Source organism: Castor canadensis, chromosome 5 (assembly GCF_047511655.1).
Source record: "Castor canadensis chromosome 5, mCasCan1.hap1v2, whole genome shotgun sequence".
In the NCBI taxonomy this organism is placed as follows: Eukaryota; Metazoa; Chordata; class Mammalia; order Rodentia; family Castoridae; genus Castor; species Castor canadensis.
The window spans coordinates 69,356,281-69,374,981 of record NC_133390.1 but is presented as its reverse complement, the minus strand read 5'-3'; the positions used below and the strand labels follow the sequence as shown (position 1 = coordinate 69,374,981).

Here is an 18,701-nt window from a genome sequence, read left to right as displayed (position 1 = left end):
CACAGTCTTTTGGGTGTATCCCCAAGAGTGGTATTGCTGTATCAAATGGTAGATCAATGTTTAGCTTTTTAAGTAGCCTCCAAATTTTTTTCCAGAGTGGTTGTACTAGTCTACATTCCCACCAACAGTGTAAGAGGGTTCCTTTTTCCCCACATCCTCGCCAGCACCTGTTGGTGGTGGTGTTGCTAATGATGGCTATTCTAACAGGGGTGAGGTGGAATCTTAGTGTGGTTTTAATTTGCATTTCCTTTATTGCTAGGGATGGTGAGCATTTTTTCATGTGTTTTTTTGCCATTTGAATTTCTTCTTTTGAGAAAGTTCTGTTTAGTTCACTTGCCCATTTCTTTATTGGTTCATTAGTTTTGGGAGAATTTAGTTTTTTAAGTTCCCTATATATTCTGGTTATCAGTCCTTTGTCTGATGTGTAGCTGGCAAATATTTTCTCCCACTCTGTGGGTGTTCTCTTCAGTTTAGAGACTATTTCTTTTGATAAACAGAAGCTTTTTAGTTTTATGAGGTCCCATTTATCTATGTTATCTCCTAGTTGCTGTGCTGCTGGGGTTTCGTTGAGAAAGTTCTTGCCTATACCTACTAACTCCAGAGTATTTCCTACTCTTTCCTGTATCAACTTTAGTGTTTGTGGTCTGATATTAAGATCCTTGATCCATTTTGAGTTAATCTTGGTATAGGGTGATATACATGGATCTAGTTTCAGTTTTTTGCAGACTGCTAACCAGTTTTCCCAGCAGTTTTTGTTGAAGAGGCTATTTCTCCATCGTATATTTTTAATGCCAGTGTCAAAGACAAGTTGGTTATAGTTGTGTGGCTTCATATCTGGGTCCTCTATTCTGTTCCACTGGTCTTCATGTCTGTTTTTGTGCCAGTACCATGCTGTTTTTATCGTTACTGCTTTGTAATATAGTTTGAAGTCAGGTATCGTGATACCTCCAGCATTGTTCTTTTGACTGAGTATTGCCTTGGCTATTCGTGGCCTCCTGTGTTTCCATTTAAATTTAACAGTAGATTTTTCAATCTCTTTAATGAATGTCACTGGAATTTTGATGGGAATTGCATTAAACATGTAGATAACTTTTGGGAGTATAGACATTTTTACTATGTTGATTCTACCAATCCATGAGCATGGGAGATCTCTCTATTTTCTATAGTCTTCCTCAATCTCTTTCTTCAGAAGTGTATAGTTTTCCTTGTAGAGGTCATTCACATCTTTTGTTAGGTTTACACCTAGGTATTTGATTTTTTTTGAGGCTATTGTAAATGGAATTGTTTTCATACATTCTTTTTCAGTTTGCTCATTGTTAGTGTATAGAAATTCTAATGATTTTTCTATGTTGATTTTATATCCTGCTACCTTGCTGTAGCTATTGATGATGTCTAGAAGCTTCTGAGTAGAGTTTTTTGGGTCTTTAAGGTATAGGATCATGTCATCTGCAAATAGGGTATTTTGACAGTTTCTTTACCTATTTGTATTCCTTTTATTCCTTCTTCTTGCCTAATTGCTCTGGCTAGGAATTCCAGTACTATGTTGAATAGGAGTGGAGATAGTGGACATCCTTGTCTAGTTCCTGATTTCAGAGGGAATGGTTTCAGTTTTTCTCCATTAAGTATAATGCTGGCTGTAGGTTTGTCATATACAGCTTTTATAATATTGAGGTACTTTCCTTCTAGTCCTTGTTTTCTTAGAGCTTTTATCACGAAATGGTGTTGGATCTTATCAAAGGCTTTTTCTGCATCTACTGAGATGATCAAGTGGTTTTTGTCTTTGCTTCTGTTAATGTGGTTTATTACGTTTATTGATTTTCGTATGTTGAACCACCCCTGCATTCCTGGGATAAAGCCTACTTGATCATGGTGAATAATCTTTTTGATGTGTTGTTGAATTCGGTTTGCCATTATTTTGTTGAGGATTTTTGCATCAATGTTCATTAAGGAGATTGGCCTATAGTTCTCCTTTTTGGAGGTGTCTTTGCCTGGTTTTGGGATAAGTGTAATACTGGCTTCATAAAATGTGTTTGGCAGTTTTCCTTCCCTTTCTATTTCATGGAACAGTTTAAGGAGGGTTGGTATCAGTTCTTCTTTAGAGGTCTGATAGAATTCAGCAGAGAATCCATCAGGTCCTGGACTTTTCTTTTTGGGGCCCATCATTCTCCTTTATCCTACCAATTCCTGGAATAGTTTCAACATATGTCATTTTTCCATTTTCATACATGGGTACAAGTCTGCTGTTAATACCACAAAGCCAAGGTACCACAATTGTTGTCAGTTTAATTCTATGAAAAGGATCTAAATAATGTATTCTTTTTTTTTCTTTGTTTTGTTTTGTTTGGGGGAAATGGGTTGTTTGTTGTAGTTTTGGTGTTTTTGGAGACAGGGTTTCACTATGTAGCCCATGTTGGCCTTGAGCTCCTGATTTTCCTGTTTCCACCTCCTGGAATTACAAGTGTGGACCATAACATACCACTAAAATTACTTTGATTTTGTTTTGGTTTTTTTGTGCTGGGAAGAAAAACACATACTCTTAAGGAAGATATGCAAATTCATGCTATAAAACAGAATACCTGCTGTCTCTTTTCTTCATATTCTCTTGTTTTTCTTTTTCTGTGGTATATTTGAAAGCATTTTGAGTATATTTGCTATAGACTAATACTTGTGGTCTCCTTACATAGTGATATAAGAAGCAACAAAAATTGGGTTGGAATAGCTAAGGAGAAATTTGATAAATAAAAGCAGATTATAAAGAAATAAATAAAACGTTTGAAGCCACATGAAGATTTTTATAATCAGTTATAAAATAGTGTTTCTTAGTCGATAATTTAAAAAATAGGTAAATGTAATAAGAAAATAAAAATCAGCTATAATTGCACCATGCAGTGAAAATTGCTAATGCTTTTAATTCATTTATTTTCCTATGTAAGTGAATACAACTGGTTTATTTGTTCTGTTTTTTGAGACTGGATTTCCCTATATATTTGAGGTTGGTCTTACGCCTCAAAAGCTGGAATTACAACTATGTACCACCATGCCTGGCTAATGTAAATTTTTAAATACAATTTGGATCTTGTTCTTCTATATCTAGATTTTATTTTTATCTGACATTGCATGTCACTAAATATTCTCTGAAAATGTTTTTTCATAGTTCATAGGATACCATCAGATGAATGAACCAGTATTTATCATCCCCCTATAATGAGACATAATTTGTTTTCAACTTTTTACTCTTTTAGTACTATGTTGAGAAAATTCTTGAACATAATGTTTAAATATTTAATTATTTCCATAAGCAAATTACTAGAAACAGAATTAATTGGTCAGCATTTTTAAGGCTCTTGATATATATTTCAGATATTTCTCCAGACTTTTGGTGCATGTATCCAAATATTGCTCCAGAAACACATGGCAATATATAATCATACCCTAACACTAGGAATTATCTTTAAAAACTTTTTTGTCTGCATTTATTTGATTACTTACAAGATGAAGCATTTCATGCATTTCTTGAACATATGATTTATAAAATTGTGTTAAGGTACTTAATTATTTCCATTACAGAGCTAAACGAACAAAGACATTGCTAAAGCTAAATAGGCAGAAGGAAGAAGAGGACCTCAAATTGAGATTGCAGCTTCAAAGACAGAAAGCCATGAGAATTTCCCGAGAATTACAACTGAGTATGCTTGAAGTAGTTCACCCAGGTGAGTGGCCATATAAACTTTGCAAGATGCTTAGAGTATCTGTTAGTAAATAAACCAAGTTTCCTAGCTACCTGATGATTTCTTTTTCATATATTTAAATATTTGCCTTGTTTTCTCTTTTTTTCAGATAAACCATAGTAAACCTCGAGTCAAAAAAGTTGCAATTTTTTTTCTAGTTCAGACCTCTTATTAATGATGTGCAATTTTCCCATTAGTTTTTCTCAGATAAGTTCAACATAAAAACTGATACTTAAAAAAAACTGTCAGAGACATAAAGAAGAAACTCTTTGAAAGGAAATAGACTATTGCTACATTCTACCATCAGAACTTAATTCATTCCCTCGTACAACCTTGCGACATGTTCTTGCTGCCTGCAACAGACTAAACTGAATTAATAATAAAATGTGATCTGGGAAGTTCCCGTATTTTTCTTCCTTTCTCCCAAATACAGATATTTTTCAGAGTTCTATCCTCACCCAGTTTTCCTCATAATGCTCTACCTGGTGTATCCTGTCAATATTTAGCTTCAACTGTCAACTGAGTGCTTAGTGCTGTCATATCTGACCTCTATCCTAACCTTCTTTCCCAATATAACTTTCTACTTACACAAACAAAATGTTCTGTGTCCTCACTATCCAATACAGTAGCAATGGCTAGAGGTGGCTATTGAGTATTTGAAATGTGGCCAATGCACTTGAAGGCGTGAATTTTTTATTATACTTTATTTAAACTTAGGTATCCATTTCTATCTAATGTCTATTATTTGAGACAATGTGCTGTACAGTCAGCTAACTGGTGAAATGCTTTTCTTGGGTATCCACAAGTATCCCAAAAACTGAAGTCATGATCTTGCTTCTCAGATTTCCTCTTTAATTCCCCATTTCAGGTAATGGCACCAACAAACAATCAGTTTCCCTTCTGACATACTAGAGTTCTTTTCCCTTTGTCACTTCCACATCTAGTCATTCATTAAATCCTATCAGTTTTTATACTCTTTCTCAAACATACCCTTCTTTAATTACCACTGGTGAGAGATCCCTTCTTTTTATTACCACTGTCTTCTACTACTTTATCATTTAGCTGTGAACCCTGCTAATATGCTGACCAACTCCCAGAAAGGAAAAAGAAAGTCATCTGTGTAATCAAATGGAGAGAAATTTGGAAGCACACAGTAGATAACACATAAACTCTTTCCCTCTGGTAGTACAAATGATTTCTTAACTATGTAGTCATGATTGTTTTTTGATAATGCTCTTACTATTGAATTTTCATCCTTTTCTCATTACCCTGGCACAAAAATATAAGTACTTTTTCTAAAGAAGCTACATAGAAGGCCAGGTGTTATAGCTTATGCCTATAGGTCCCAGCTACTTTGGAGACAGAGATAGGAAAATGATAGTTCATGGCCAGCCAGGCAAAAAGTTAGTGAGACTCTATCTCAAGCTGGTTGTGCACATCCATAATCTCATCAATTCAGGAGGCAGAAATAGGAGTATAGGGTCCAAGACTGGCTTTGGCAAAGTGTGAGACCCTATCTGAAGGACAAACTAAACCAAGGACTGGTAGAGCACTTGCTGGAGTTCAAACCCCAGTACTGCCAAAAAGAAAAAAAAAAAAAAGCTGTACAATCTGGGAAAATTTTAGTTTCTAGCTTAGAAACTTAGTCCTTTTAAAAATAAAAGGACTGCAGAATTGTTATTACTACCATTGTCCTGACTCCAGAACTTGAGAAAACATAGCATGAGTATGGTTTAATAATGTCTGTCATCTTTTCAGGTCAAGTGGAGAAGTACAATAGAGAAATGGAAGAGAAGTCAGCACTGATTATCCAGAAACATTGGAGAGGGTACAGGGAAAGGAAGAATTTTCACCAACAGAGGCCATGTCTCACGGAGTATAAAGCAGCTGTCACACTTCAAAGAGCAGTGAGTCTGTTGTAGTAAAAACAATTCTAGATAAAGAGGCAAAAACACATGTTCAAATTTGACTTTGATTTTTACTTAGTGTAAAGCCTTGGTCAAATCACTTAGCTTTTCTGAGCTTGGTTTTTACCTTTATAAAAGTAAGAACCTCTGGCTGCAGGCATAGCTCAGTGGTAGAGCACTTGCCTACCACGTGCAAGATCCTGGGTTTGATCATCAGTACACAAACAAAAAAATTAATTAAAAAAAGAACCTCCTTGCCTCTGGCCAAGCTGAGTTAGACACTTAGTCCTTAGTACTAAGAATCTTGTACATCATTTACCATACTGTAATGTTGTTATTACTTTTTTCTTTCTTCTTTTGGCTGTGAGTTGACAGATCTCAACATATGCATGATGTATGAATGGGATGTTTGCTCTACCTTTTTCACTGGGTTGTTATGTGGATAAGATGACCTAGTTAATGGAAATGTGTTCTGTAAATTCATGTCATATTTGATTCTTTTCAGTGTACAAATGAAGCATTAGGTATAATTAGGTCATTATAACTCTTGAATTGTAGAATGGTGTTCTTAAGTGATAATTTTCCTGGGAATTATGTAGAGCAGAGAATCCTTTCTTGCCTTGAAGAAGCATAGCACAGGGCTGTTTTTCTCATTGACTATTTTTCCTAACATCTTATTCTCTTAGGCTTCATATTAGGATTTCAGGTCTTATCCTTTACTGTACTTGTAGGTCAGTTTTCAGTTTTTCACCATGGTAAGTTTAGAACATTCTTTATGGATTAGCACTTATGAACAAGATTTTAAAACTATCCAAAAACACAGTAGAATAAATACTAGAGAAGTAGAAAGAGATATCTACCTCTTCCTCTTTCTTCAGGCTCTTCTGAGGATCCCAGGTATAAGACTATTGCCAGACTGTATACATGCACACTCCTGATATTTACCCTCTGCTAAACAAGGCCACATAAGGGTTACCCCATTGATAAAGGTTGGAGACACTTCTTTTAGAGGGCGCTTTGGCTTTTTTTTTTTTTTTTAATAATACTTTAACCTCGTGTCTGCCTTCTTTTTAAAGTCTTCTCTGCCAGAGAATTAGCTGGCCTTTTATGCAGTTGACTTAATAACTTGCCTGATTTTGATGAGCCCAGTACTTTGTAAAGGAGCACTCTGAGATACCCAATTTCTAAACCAATCTCTAGAGAAAAAGTGGTCATCATAGGAGAGCATCTGAAGGCTATGAAGACAAACTTGTTTTGGTTTTCATGCTTTCCACTGGCAACTTGAGGAAAAAAGATTGCACACGTTTGACTCATGTCTGCTCATTCTAAAAAAGGGGTACGAGGCTCTGTTGAAATAAGAACAAAAAAGGATGGGTGAAGGTCATATTTATAATGTTCGCATCTCACTACTAACATAACTGTGAAGTCAAAGCAAAGCTAGCAAAATGGAAATAGAAATAAATGATTTTCAAAGAAAGAAAAGGGTGAAAATACAGAGGGAAGAAAAGTAGAGAAAATCAGAGCAATGATTGGTAAAGGACACATTTTGCAATATTTTTACAACATTGTTTTCCAGGACACACTAGAGAATTTGATTGTCCAGTACAGTAACCATTTAGCTGGGAAGTACTTGATATATAGCTAGTCCAAATTAAAATGTGCTCTAAATGTAAAATATCCATCAGATTTTGTGGGGATATAGAAGGTATGTGGAATATAAGCTAAATCCTTCCATTCCAAAAAATTAATAGACAATACTAATGTCTGAAAAATATCATATGAAAGTATATGGAAGTAACTATCAAAAGTAAAACTTGAGTTATAGTTGTTGCCTTTGAAATTGGGAACAGGGGTGAGTAAGCAGAGAATTAGTTGTTTTGTTAATAATTCTTGCAAAATGTGTACTTTAAATAATAGAATTGCACCAGTAAACTTTTTCTGGAAACAGATATAAAAATATTTAGGCTTTGCAGGCCATGTCATAGCCATGGTTTCTACATAGCAGTAGATAATATTAAACAAATCAGCCTGTATTCCAACAAAATTATTTGAAGACATTGAATTGTCTATTGGAAGGGGGAGGAATATTGGAGTTTAAACTCAGGGCCTTGTTCTTGCTAGATAATTGCTTTTACTACTTGAGCCATGTCCCCAGCCTTTTTCAAATTTTTGCTTTATTTTTCAGATAGGGTCTGGTGCTTTTTGCCTGGGCCAGCCTTGAACTGACATCCTCCTACCTCCATTTCCCACATGGCTGGAATTATAGGAATGTACCACTGTGCCCACCTTTTTTTTGGAGATAGAGTCTACCAGCTTTTTTTGCCCAGGCTGGCATCAAACCATGATCTTCCCATCTCCCCCCCCCCACACACATAGCTGGGATTACTGATACGTGCCAACATATTTGGCTGAATTTTGGATTTCATATGCTTTTCTATATCACAAGATATTATTCACTTTTTCATTTTTTAATCATGTAACATAACAAAATACATTTTATCCCTCAAGCCATATAAAAACTTGCATCAGGCTAGATTGTGTCTGTGAACTATGATTTGCCAACCACTGTGTTAATAAGTGTCAATATGTAACTTTGATGAAAATAAAAACTACAAAGAAGGGACAAGAATGAAAAAATTGGAAAGAATAATTTCAAATTTGCCCCAAGTCATGCCTGTTACAAGATTTCTTAGGAGTCCAAGATTTTTTATTTTGCTAGGAGTCAAGAAAAAGAACATTCAGAAAATCTTTTTGTCAGCAGCCTCATACCTTTTAATTTTATAATATTTTCTCATTTTCCAAGCTTTTTCTTACACACTGTCTCTGTAAGTCCTGTAGGCCATGTAGAATTAGATTCCTTGTTGCCTGTAGACATAGAACCTGTCCTATGACAATCAAGTGACCTTCCCAGAATAGTCACTTATAAGAAACTAGAACTAAGATGAGAATTCAGTGCTTATTTCCTTTTTTTAAAATTTTCATTGCTTACTGCAGAAATAATATGTAAATATATCCTTATAAAAAATTAAAGGACTACAGAAGAATATACAGGTGGTCCTTACCTCACCATGATGTAAAGTGAAGTGCATTTAGTAGAAACCATACTATGATGTTAGGTAGCCTTAGGTGTATTCAATGTATTTGTGACTTAACAATATTTTCAACTTACAACTTATTGGTACACAGCCTCTTCATAAGTCCAGGAATCTCTATATAGTTAAAAAGTCACTGTTCTTCCTCACTCCTTCACAATCTCATCCCCCTCTCAATATTAACCACTGTCGCAATGGTGTCTCTACCATATGTTGTAGAGAGAAAATAGCTCTAGTCAGGGAAGTAGAATCACAAACCTTCTTTTTCTGCCCCCAGGTTCTCAAATTCCTAGCAAAGCGCCGTAAGACAAAGAAACTATTTGCTTCTTGGTATGGACTCCAAGAATTCACTGACGCACGCAGAGTTGAATTGAAGCAACAAGTGGATGACTATGTCAAAAGACATCCAGTATGTAGGCTTCTCTGCATTATGTTATATTATTATGTTACATTGTTCCATTTTATATTATGCCATTGTATGGTTATTCACCAACAAAGCAGTGTCTCATATGTGTATGCACACCTATTGTCGGCACATGGTAATTCAGTAGCTTTCCCATAGAGTTAATGGATTCAATGTCTTTTATAGTTACATGACCATAGAGATATAGTTGGTGGTGAAGGAGACTTTGCTTCAAATCAGTTATTTCCCATACTACACCAACAAGATTTGATCATTGCTTCTTTTACAGTAATACAGTAAGAACTTTGGCTATTTTGAAAAGAGTATATGTAGCTGTCAATCAATGAATAATACTCATTCTTACATATATACACTCAAACACACATATGAGAACTTACCTTTCCTAAACTGTTTATGAACCTCCATGAGGCAGTAAGATAAGCATTTGACAATCTGCATTTTTAAATTTTTATTACTATAATATTGCTGACATGTTTTTTCCCAACAGAAAAATCCGTATCTTTGACTTTCTATGACACAGTACTACAAATCAGGTGTTATTTGCATATTGGAAAACTGAAATTTTGTATCAATTAAAAATGAGTGCCCCATGCCCCTCCACCCAGCTCCTGGTAACCACCATTCTATATCTATAAATTTTACTACTCTTGTGTACCTTCTGTGACTGGAATCATACAGTGTTTGTCCTTTTGCACAAGGCTTATTTCACTTCATGTAACATCTTCAGAGTTCATTCTTGTATCTTGTGTCAGAATTTCCTTCTACTTAAAATTTGAATAATATTCCATTGTATGTGTATACCATTATTCATTAAAAATAATATGCAAAGGTTTCAGTATCTTCATATTCTTAAGAATACTTGTTTTCTGATTTCTTATAGCTAATAGGTATGAATGGTTATCTTATTGTAATTAAGATTTGAATTTCTGTAATGATTAGTGATTTTGAGCATCTTTCCATGAGTTTATTGACCATTTATATATCTTCTTGGCAAAATGTCTATTCTATCCTTTTGCCCATTTTCAAATTATGTTTTTTAAAATGGTTGAGTTTTAGGAGTTCTGTATATGTTACAGATATTAATTCTTTATCAGATACATGATTTGCAAATATTTTGTGCCATTCTGTGTGCTGCTGTGTTCCTTTGTTGATAGTGGCTTTTGATACACAGAAGTTCTTTGTTTTGATGAAGTTCAATTTACCTACTTTCTTTTTGTTCCCTGGGCTTTTGGCACAAGAAATCATTGCTCAAACCAAATGTTGTGATGCTCCCCTTGTTTTCTTCTAAGAGTTTATAGTTTTGGCTCTTCTGTTAGGTCTTTGATCTGTATCTCTTTTGTCTCTCTGTCTCTCTCTCTCTCCCTCCTCCCTCTTTTTAATAACCTATACATACAGTTGTCCCACAGTATGTTCTAGGGATTAGTTGAAGGATCTCCATGGATACTATGCCCTTATAAAATGGCATAGTTTTCCATATAACCTGTTCACATCCCCCTATATACTCTAAATCACTTCTAAATTACCTATAATACCTAATACAATGTAATTACTATGTAAATTGCTATCCTATATTTTTCAGGACATAATGACAAGAAAAAAACGCATCTATTATATGTTCAGTACAGATGCAACTTTTTTCCTTTTTTTTTTTTTTTTTTAACCCCACCTCATGTTTCCCCATTCACAATGCAGACCAGGCATACGGCCTGGGCTGAGGTGCATATGGGGTAGGTTTACTTTGCCTCCTCTTTCTATACAGTCAGTGTAAGAACACAGCTGTGGTAAGCACCAGGAGGCCTTTCCTAATATTTTTTATCTTCAGTTGGTTGGGTCCCTGGGTATGGAATAACAAATATGGAGGAACAAGTATAATTCTAATGTGTGGTTCTGCTTTCTTTTCCTTCCTTCCTTCCTTCCCTTTCTCCCTTCCTTTCTCTTTCTTTCACTGCTGCTTTGGCCATACTTCAATACTCTTGCTCTAGATCCTGTGGCTGAAAAGTAAAGTATTAACTAGGAAAAGATTATATCCAACATTCAGGAACTGGAATATTTAAGAAAGGTGTAGTGTCAGAAACTTTATCAGCTACAAAGCTAAGATTATTTCATCCTTATCCTAACTAATCACTTAAGTTCCCCTTAAAGTAGGTGACTAGCCTAAAGAATATGGTCCTTTAGCTGATTTTGTCCCCCACTCTGAAACGAGAAGCAGTTATAGCAGTATGGCTTAGATAAGTTTGGAAATAGGGATTAATTAAAAAGTAAGGTAGTTTCAAACCTCAGTCACACAAAAAGAAGTTGTAAGGTAGCATTTCAAATGAGGTCCAGAACAATAGGGTTTCCTTGTTACTTCTCTTCCAGGCCAGTGTCTTTACCAAACCATTTGTAATTTTTACTATGATCTCTCAATCTTATCTCTTCATCTGTAATACCACTGCTTAAGAAGAGATGTATAAAAGCATACTAAAAAGAAACTTCATTTTATCTAAAGTTTTTTCCTCCTTTGATACTTGCAATGTTCAGAGAAACTTCTCTAGTAACAAACGAACTATAGAAGATGACCCTGGAAAATATAGTCTTTTAACACTATAATTTTAAGAGATTAATACTTGTATAAGATAGACATCAGTCATCATAGGATTCTATTGATAAAATGAGAACCCCTGCTAAGTGGTTGGGTAAACATACTTTGATACATAGTTCTTCTTGTGACAAGTTTCTTTGTACTCTTTGCAGGGTTCTGAGATGTCAGGTGTGGCCAGCAGAGAGCTCCATGCTCAAGCTCAAGAACGACTGCAGCATTATTTTATGGGCAGGGCCCTGGAAGGAAGAGCCCAGCAGCACAGAGAAGCTCTGATGGCTCAGATCAGCACCAATATTGAACAGTTAATGAGTATGTGCTCCTTCCATTTTTGTTTCATAAAAAGAACTACTCATACAAGGGACTTCTAGAATTGTTAGAAGGAAATGGTGAGAATGGTCTTTTAGTGCAGCCCCTATCAGATCATACCAGCACATAAACACGTTTTCAAGTGATACAGATTCCTTAACCTCCTTCTTGCATGTTTCCTTCAGCTTTGCTATTATTCATGTGCATCAATTCAAACCTATTAGTTTTAAAGATGCTGAGCCCCACTTTGCAATCCCAAAAGCTTTTGATCTTATTTTAAAAGTAGATGATAACAATGGTTACAGTGCCATTCACTTGTAACTATTCTATAACTATTGTAATTCTCTAATTTCATAATTTAATGAAATGCTTTCATAAACATTTGTTTCTTAAATAAGCTAACAAAAATATATTTTTTTTCATTCTTTTGTTTTAAACACAGAATTTTCCAAGTGTATTGTTACCAGCAACAGCTGTTACTTTTGAATACTCACCTAGCATCCACAGTTAACAATGACAACAGACTCAGAGTTGGAATCCTGTCCTTGCGTACTATGGCAGAGAGTCCCAATTCTGTAGTTTCCAAATTGCTACTTGTTTGGCACAGGACTTTTCCATTCACTGTTTGTTTTCTGTTTACTACAGAGGCACCAAGTCTCAAGGAGGCAGAAGGGAAAGAACCTGAGCACTTCCTAAGTAGATCCAGGCCTGTTGCCACTAAGGCCAAACAGGCCCATCTCACTACCCTGAAGCACATGCAAGCACCCTGGTGGAAGAAGCTTGGGGAAGAACCAGGTGATGGAATTGATGTTCCAAAGGATGAACTTAGTATAGAATTAGGAACTTTATTTATTGGTGGAACCAAACCCCCTTAAGGAGTTACCAGGAAAACTGACACAAATCTTCCATTTCAGGAAATTAAATTGGTTCTGCTTCTGGCATGCTGGTAGACTAGGGCTATCCTTATTTGTGATTTGCCAGAATATCCTCTCCAAACAAGAGTTATCTACCTCTCTGTCAATTTTCTTTTTCTTTTCTCCATTTCCTTGTCTCTGGCCACACACAGATTCTTGTGGCTTTTACTGTGGTACTAAACTCATGACATTCTATTGTTGATGTGGAATGTGAAATTTCTTTCATTTCTGCTATTTTCCAGCTAAAGTTTTTTTTCTAAATAAATATTTTCAACAGTTCTGAAAAACTTGTCAGGATAATTTCAACTTTTTCATATTTGTTATTTAAAATTCCTACTTTTTAAATCATTATTATTATTACTACTACTATTAAAAGTATGTTCTTGGCTTTGAAGGTGAGGAAAAAAGTGGTCAATTGAAGTACATTTTGCTGTTTCCTAAAAACAATGAACTCATTTTCTATTTTATTATTTCTAAAAGGAACTGCACATGCACACACTAAAGCAGATACCTTAAAGCAACTGAGGCCAATAGGAAAAGGGGAACAGGTATTAGAGAAAAGGTTAGATCAAAAAGAATTAACCTAGAAGGTAACACCCACGCACAGGAAATCAATGTGAGTCAATGCCCTGTATAGCTATCCTTATCTCAACCAGCAAAAACCCTTGTTCCTTCCTATTATTGCTTATACTCTCTCTACAACAAAATTAGAAATAAGGGCAAAATAGTTTCTGCTGGGTATTGAGGGGGGGGAGAGGGAGGGGGCAGAGTGGGTGGTAAGGGAGGGAGTGGGGGCAGGGGGGAGAAATGAACCAAGCCTTGTATGCACATATGAATAATAAAAGAAAAATGAAAAAACAAAAACAAAAAAAAAAACTTTAATAAAGGATTCAATGCAAAAAAAAAATTCCTCCACATAAAACTGTATTCTTTTTGTTAAATTATAAGAATGATAAGCCAGGAACTGGTGGTTCATGACTGTAATCCTAACCACTTGGGAGGCTGAGATCAGGAAGATCAGTTTGAGGTCAGCCCAAGCAAATAGTTCACAAGACCTCATCTCCAAAATAACCAGAGCAAAATGGACTGGAGATGTGGCTCGAGTGGTAGAGCACCTATTTTGCAAGTTTGACTTGAGTTCAAACCCCAGTCCCACTAGAGAAAAAAAAAATTCAACTAAAATTTTAACAAATTATTTTTAAAGGCCAAGTGTAGGCTAGCATGTCAACTCAGAATATCTGCGAGTCCCAAACAGAAGAATTAGAATCTCTACCAAATACAAGAAAGGTTGGAAGTGAGGCAGGATCTGAAGAAACCCCTTTAGTGCACCAGGCATATTGCATAGGCTGCTGTTGGGTGGCATTCCCAAAAAGCCTTTCCCACATCCCTAAGCCTTTCTCTTGAAAGTCTTTTTTGTTCGTTTCCTTGGAAGTACCGGAGTTTGAACTCAGGGCCTTATGCTTGCTAGGCAGGCATTCTACCATTTGAGCCACTCCACCAGTCCCTTTTTTGTGTTAGGTATTTTCGAGATAGAATTTCTCAAACGATTTGCCTAGGCTGGACTGAAACCGTGATCCTCTTGATCTCTGCCTCCTGAGTAGCTACGATTACAGGCATGAGCCACCAGCACCCAAAAAAATTCAAAACATATATATATACATTTTGGGTGATACTGGAATTTGAACTCAGGGCCTCATACTTGCAAGGCAGGTGCTCTACCACTTGAGCCACTCCACCAACTGCTAAAGGGATTTGATATCTATGCGCCTAAAGATAAAGATAAAAAGAAAGGCCAAACCTAGCTAAACTAGCTAATTTTGATTTAAACCCTCTGCAACACTGCAGTGCAATTCTAATGATACCCACCTAGAATAAACAGACAGTTCTCAAGTTAACAGTACTATCTGCAACAAAAATGCTCACACTCCATATGCCAGCCACAAGTTCAGAGACCCAAGTGGCAACAACCCTGTCAGGTTTACTAACACCATAACAACTCAAAACTCAGGAAAGTACTATACAGTGAGCCTGCTTTATTTGTGGACTTTTTTTTAACACATGGTTTTGATCAAGCATGGTAAAAAAAACATTTTTTTTTAAATCACAAGAAACTTCAAAAACACATTAAAAAAAATTCCTGCCCTTATACTATGCAGCTTAGTTTAGTTAATGCAGAGAAGTTCTTAGTCAGTCCCACATTATTTCAATTGTGTTTAAATTGTGTGATCTGCTGAATGTGTCCCTGCCCTTAATTTTGTGAAAATATGCTTCCCAAAAACTATATGGTGCCCAAAAGCAAGGTAAATGTTATGGTAATCATCCTAAGCCAAAAAGGGCACATAATGTGCTTAAACTAAGTGATAAAGTAAAAAACTGAAATTTGTTGAAAGGCAGCATGTCTTTAGCAGAGATTGGGTGGTGTTATGAGGAAAATGAACCAAGCATAAAGAATAAGATAAAGATGAAGTAAGATCAGTTTTTTGGTGAACAGTGTTAATGTGTATGATGGCAATTTTGTTAACAGTAAAATAGCCTACTCCATGTGGTTTCAAATTATGGATGCTCAGACCTACTGTATTTACAGTATAGGTAAATTTGAGTAATTTTAGAGTACCAAACTCTGTGCATCCTAAGCATTTGTGGTGTTTCCTCAATGGTGGTCTCCTTAGAATCATATACCTACAGTTACCAAGGGTCTACTTTACGTATGATTACAGTTTTGTTAAAAAGGATACAAATTAGAGCCAGGTGATAGAGGATCGCGGTTTGAAGCCAGCCCAGGCAAATAGTTTGTGAGACCCTGTCTTGAAAAACCCATCACAGAAAAGGTCTGGTGGAGTGGCTCAAGGTGTAGGCCCTGAGTTCAGACCCCAGTACCACAAAAATAAAAAACAACAACAAAAAAAGGATACAAATTAGATTCGGCTCTACCAAACTGCTTAGTCCTGAATGTGAAGTTCTGTGTCATCACTCTGTGAAATCAAGATGTATGACTCTCCTCATACATTGTGCTTACTATCCAGAAAGCTCACTGGTGACCAGAGTTTGTACTGCAATTTCATTACATTACATAGTTATGACTGATCAAATCATTGGCCATGTGAACTCAAATCTTTAGCGCTATTCCTGTCCCTAGAGGTTAGCCAGATACCATGTCTCAAAGCTACAATACTAATCACGATTGATCTTCTACCAGACCAATCTTGGGTCTTCTTCACATAAACTCAGATATGATTTAAGGGTCCATCATTAAGAAAGATATTCCTATCAGAAAATTGCAGAAGTTTAGAAGCTCAATTCCAAGAACCTGGAACAAAAATCAAACAAATTATTATAGAACACTCCCACACTGTGATGTACCCATATTGGCATAAGTAATATCTACCTCAGTCTATTTTTGTTCTATAGTGTCTGACATCTACTCAAAAATTGAGAAACACAATGCTAGAAGGGAAAAAACATTCTGGAACTCACCAAAGCATAGTATTGGCACAAAAAACAGACATGAAGACCAATGGATCAGAAGACCCAGATATAAACCCACATAGCTACAACCAACTGATTTTTGATAAAGGAGCCCAAAGCACATGATAGAGAAAGACAGCCTCTTCAACAAATGTTTGTGGGAAAACTGGATATCCGCATGTAGATAACAGAAACAAGATCCCTGTACCAATATCAACTCAAAGTGATCAAAGACCTGGATATAAGTCCTGAAACATTGAAACAACTATAAGAGGTAGTAGGAAATACACTGGAACACATATGTAATGACTTCCTAAATAGAATTCAATGGCTCAGCATCTAAGAGAAAGAATGAACAAATGGAACAGTTCATTCCATTCAAACTAAAAAACTACACAGCAAACAAAAAAAAAAAGTTACTAGACTTGAGACTGCCCACAGAATGGGAGAAAATCTTTGCCAGTTATACATCTGATAAGGGACTAGTATCTAGAATCTACAGGGAACGCAAAAAATTCAACCCCCAAAGAACCAACACCCCAATGAAGAAATGGGCACATAAATTGAATAGAAACTTCTCAAAGGAAGTTATAAAAATGTTCAATTTCCCTGACTATAAGATTAGCTGCAAATCAAAACTATGCTTAAGATTTCATCTCACCCTAGTTAGAATGGCCATCTTCAAGGGCAAAAACAGCAAATGCTGGCAAGGATGTGGCGAAACAGGAATCCTTATACACTGTTGGTGGGAATGCAAATTAGTACAATCATTGTGGAAGGCTACGTGGAGATTCCTCAAAAAGCTAAAGATAGAACTGCCATATGATTCAGTGATACCACTCCTGGGCACATATCCAAAGGAACGTTAAGTCAAGGTACAATAGAGATACTTGCACACAAATGTTTATTGCAGCACTGTTCACAATAGCCAAGTTATGAAAGCAACCCAGATGCCCTACAACTGATGAATGGATCAAGAAAACATTATCTCTATATATAATGTCATATATATATGGCATTTTACTCAGCCATGTGGTTTGAAGGTAAATGGATGCAATTGGAGGACATCATGTTAAGTAAAGTAAGCCAGGTTCAGAAAGACAAAGGCCTCATGTTTTCTCTCATATGTGGAAATAGACCCAAAAGATAAACATATACAAAAAAAGCAAACATGATCATATAAAAACTCATGTAGAACATATTTGTTAATAGTGGAACTACTCTATAGAACTCAGGGAAGGAGGGAAAGGAAAAGAGAATGATAGGGCATCAACAATATCATAAAACAACATTGGTGAAAGTAGAGAATATAACAATATCTGTTGAAAGCTGTTGAAAAATGGGGGAGGGTTAGGAGGGAACAGGTAAGGGAGAGTAACGGAAGGGGTTGAACAGACCAGAGTAAAGTATACTCACAGCAGGGATACATGGAGAAACTGCTTTCAACATTGACATAGAAATAATAACAAAAGACAGGACTATAAAATTGGTCCAGTGTATGTGCATGGAGGGGGGTACTTATGGGAGTGGGGAGGGTGAACGAAGGAGATTTAAGGTGAGGGAATATGGTTGATGGCCCTCAAGTTGTCTTTTAAATCAGATATTTAGAAGCTTTGCAAAAATGGAAAACAGTGCTATTCTTTTTCTTTTAACAATTTTGTTTTGGGAAATAGTTATTTTTCATAAAATATGTTCTTTATATTAAATATAATTACTTTTAATAAGTCAATCAATACTTTAAATATTTCTCCAATTAAATCTAATATTGTAAATAGTAACAGATATAAATAGTGGTATGATGAAGCCTTCCCTTACTGATTTTATGGGTACCAGATCCTCTGGAGCCTTGGGAAGGGTCACTGCCCCTCCCTGAGCCTGTTTTCTTCATTAGAAAAAATGGGGTCCATTTTTTCATGTGATATGATGAGAATGGCACTTTACCTTTGCTCAAGACCTCAGTCTAATCACCAAAAAAGATCAGTCAATTGATATGCCCAATTAAGAAACATTCCACGGACATGAGGTATCACAGGATGCCTTGAAGTCAACCACTCACCTAAAGTTTAATACTTTATTCCAGAGAAAGCCACACTCTGTTAAATGTCAGCTATGCCAGGGGCTGAGAGTTTCACACAGGCAACTCTTTAATAAGACAAAACCTAGGCTCAGGAGCCTCTCCTAGAGGCCAAATGGATCAGGGGCTGAGAATTCCTCAATGAATATTCCAGACCCAAATACTGATAGTGTCTTTCTCACTCTAGAGACTACCCTCTTTCAGTCTACT

At 36.0% G+C, this 18,701-nt stretch overlaps 1 protein-coding gene and 1 non-coding gene across 4 annotated transcripts in view; one reads left to right on the top strand and one right to left on the bottom strand.

Moving 5' to 3' along the window:
* Positions 1-13,686, top strand: part of Iqcb1 (IQ motif containing B1) — a 48,639-nt gene extending 34,953 nt beyond the window's left edge. For all 3 annotated transcript variants that reach the window (XM_074073260.1, XM_020185063.2, XM_074073259.1), the window contains 5 exons: positions 3,568-3,710; positions 5,487-5,635; positions 9,005-9,136; positions 11,885-12,041; positions 12,684-13,686. In XM_074073260.1, the coding sequence (XP_073929361.1) occupies positions 3,568-3,710; positions 5,487-5,635; positions 9,005-9,136; positions 11,885-12,041; positions 12,684-12,913 (811 nt within the window). In that variant the 3' untranslated portion in view covers positions 12,914-13,686. The remainder of the gene's footprint in view (positions 1-3,567; positions 3,711-5,486; positions 5,636-9,004; positions 9,137-11,884; positions 12,042-12,683) is intronic.
* LOC141423728 (small nucleolar RNA SNORA51) lies at positions 10,819-10,949 on the bottom strand. The gene has a single exon (XR_012448547.1). It is a non-coding gene; the product is annotated as a small nucleolar RNA SNORA51 (small nucleolar RNA).
* Positions 13,687-18,701: the final 5,015 nt, after the last annotated feature.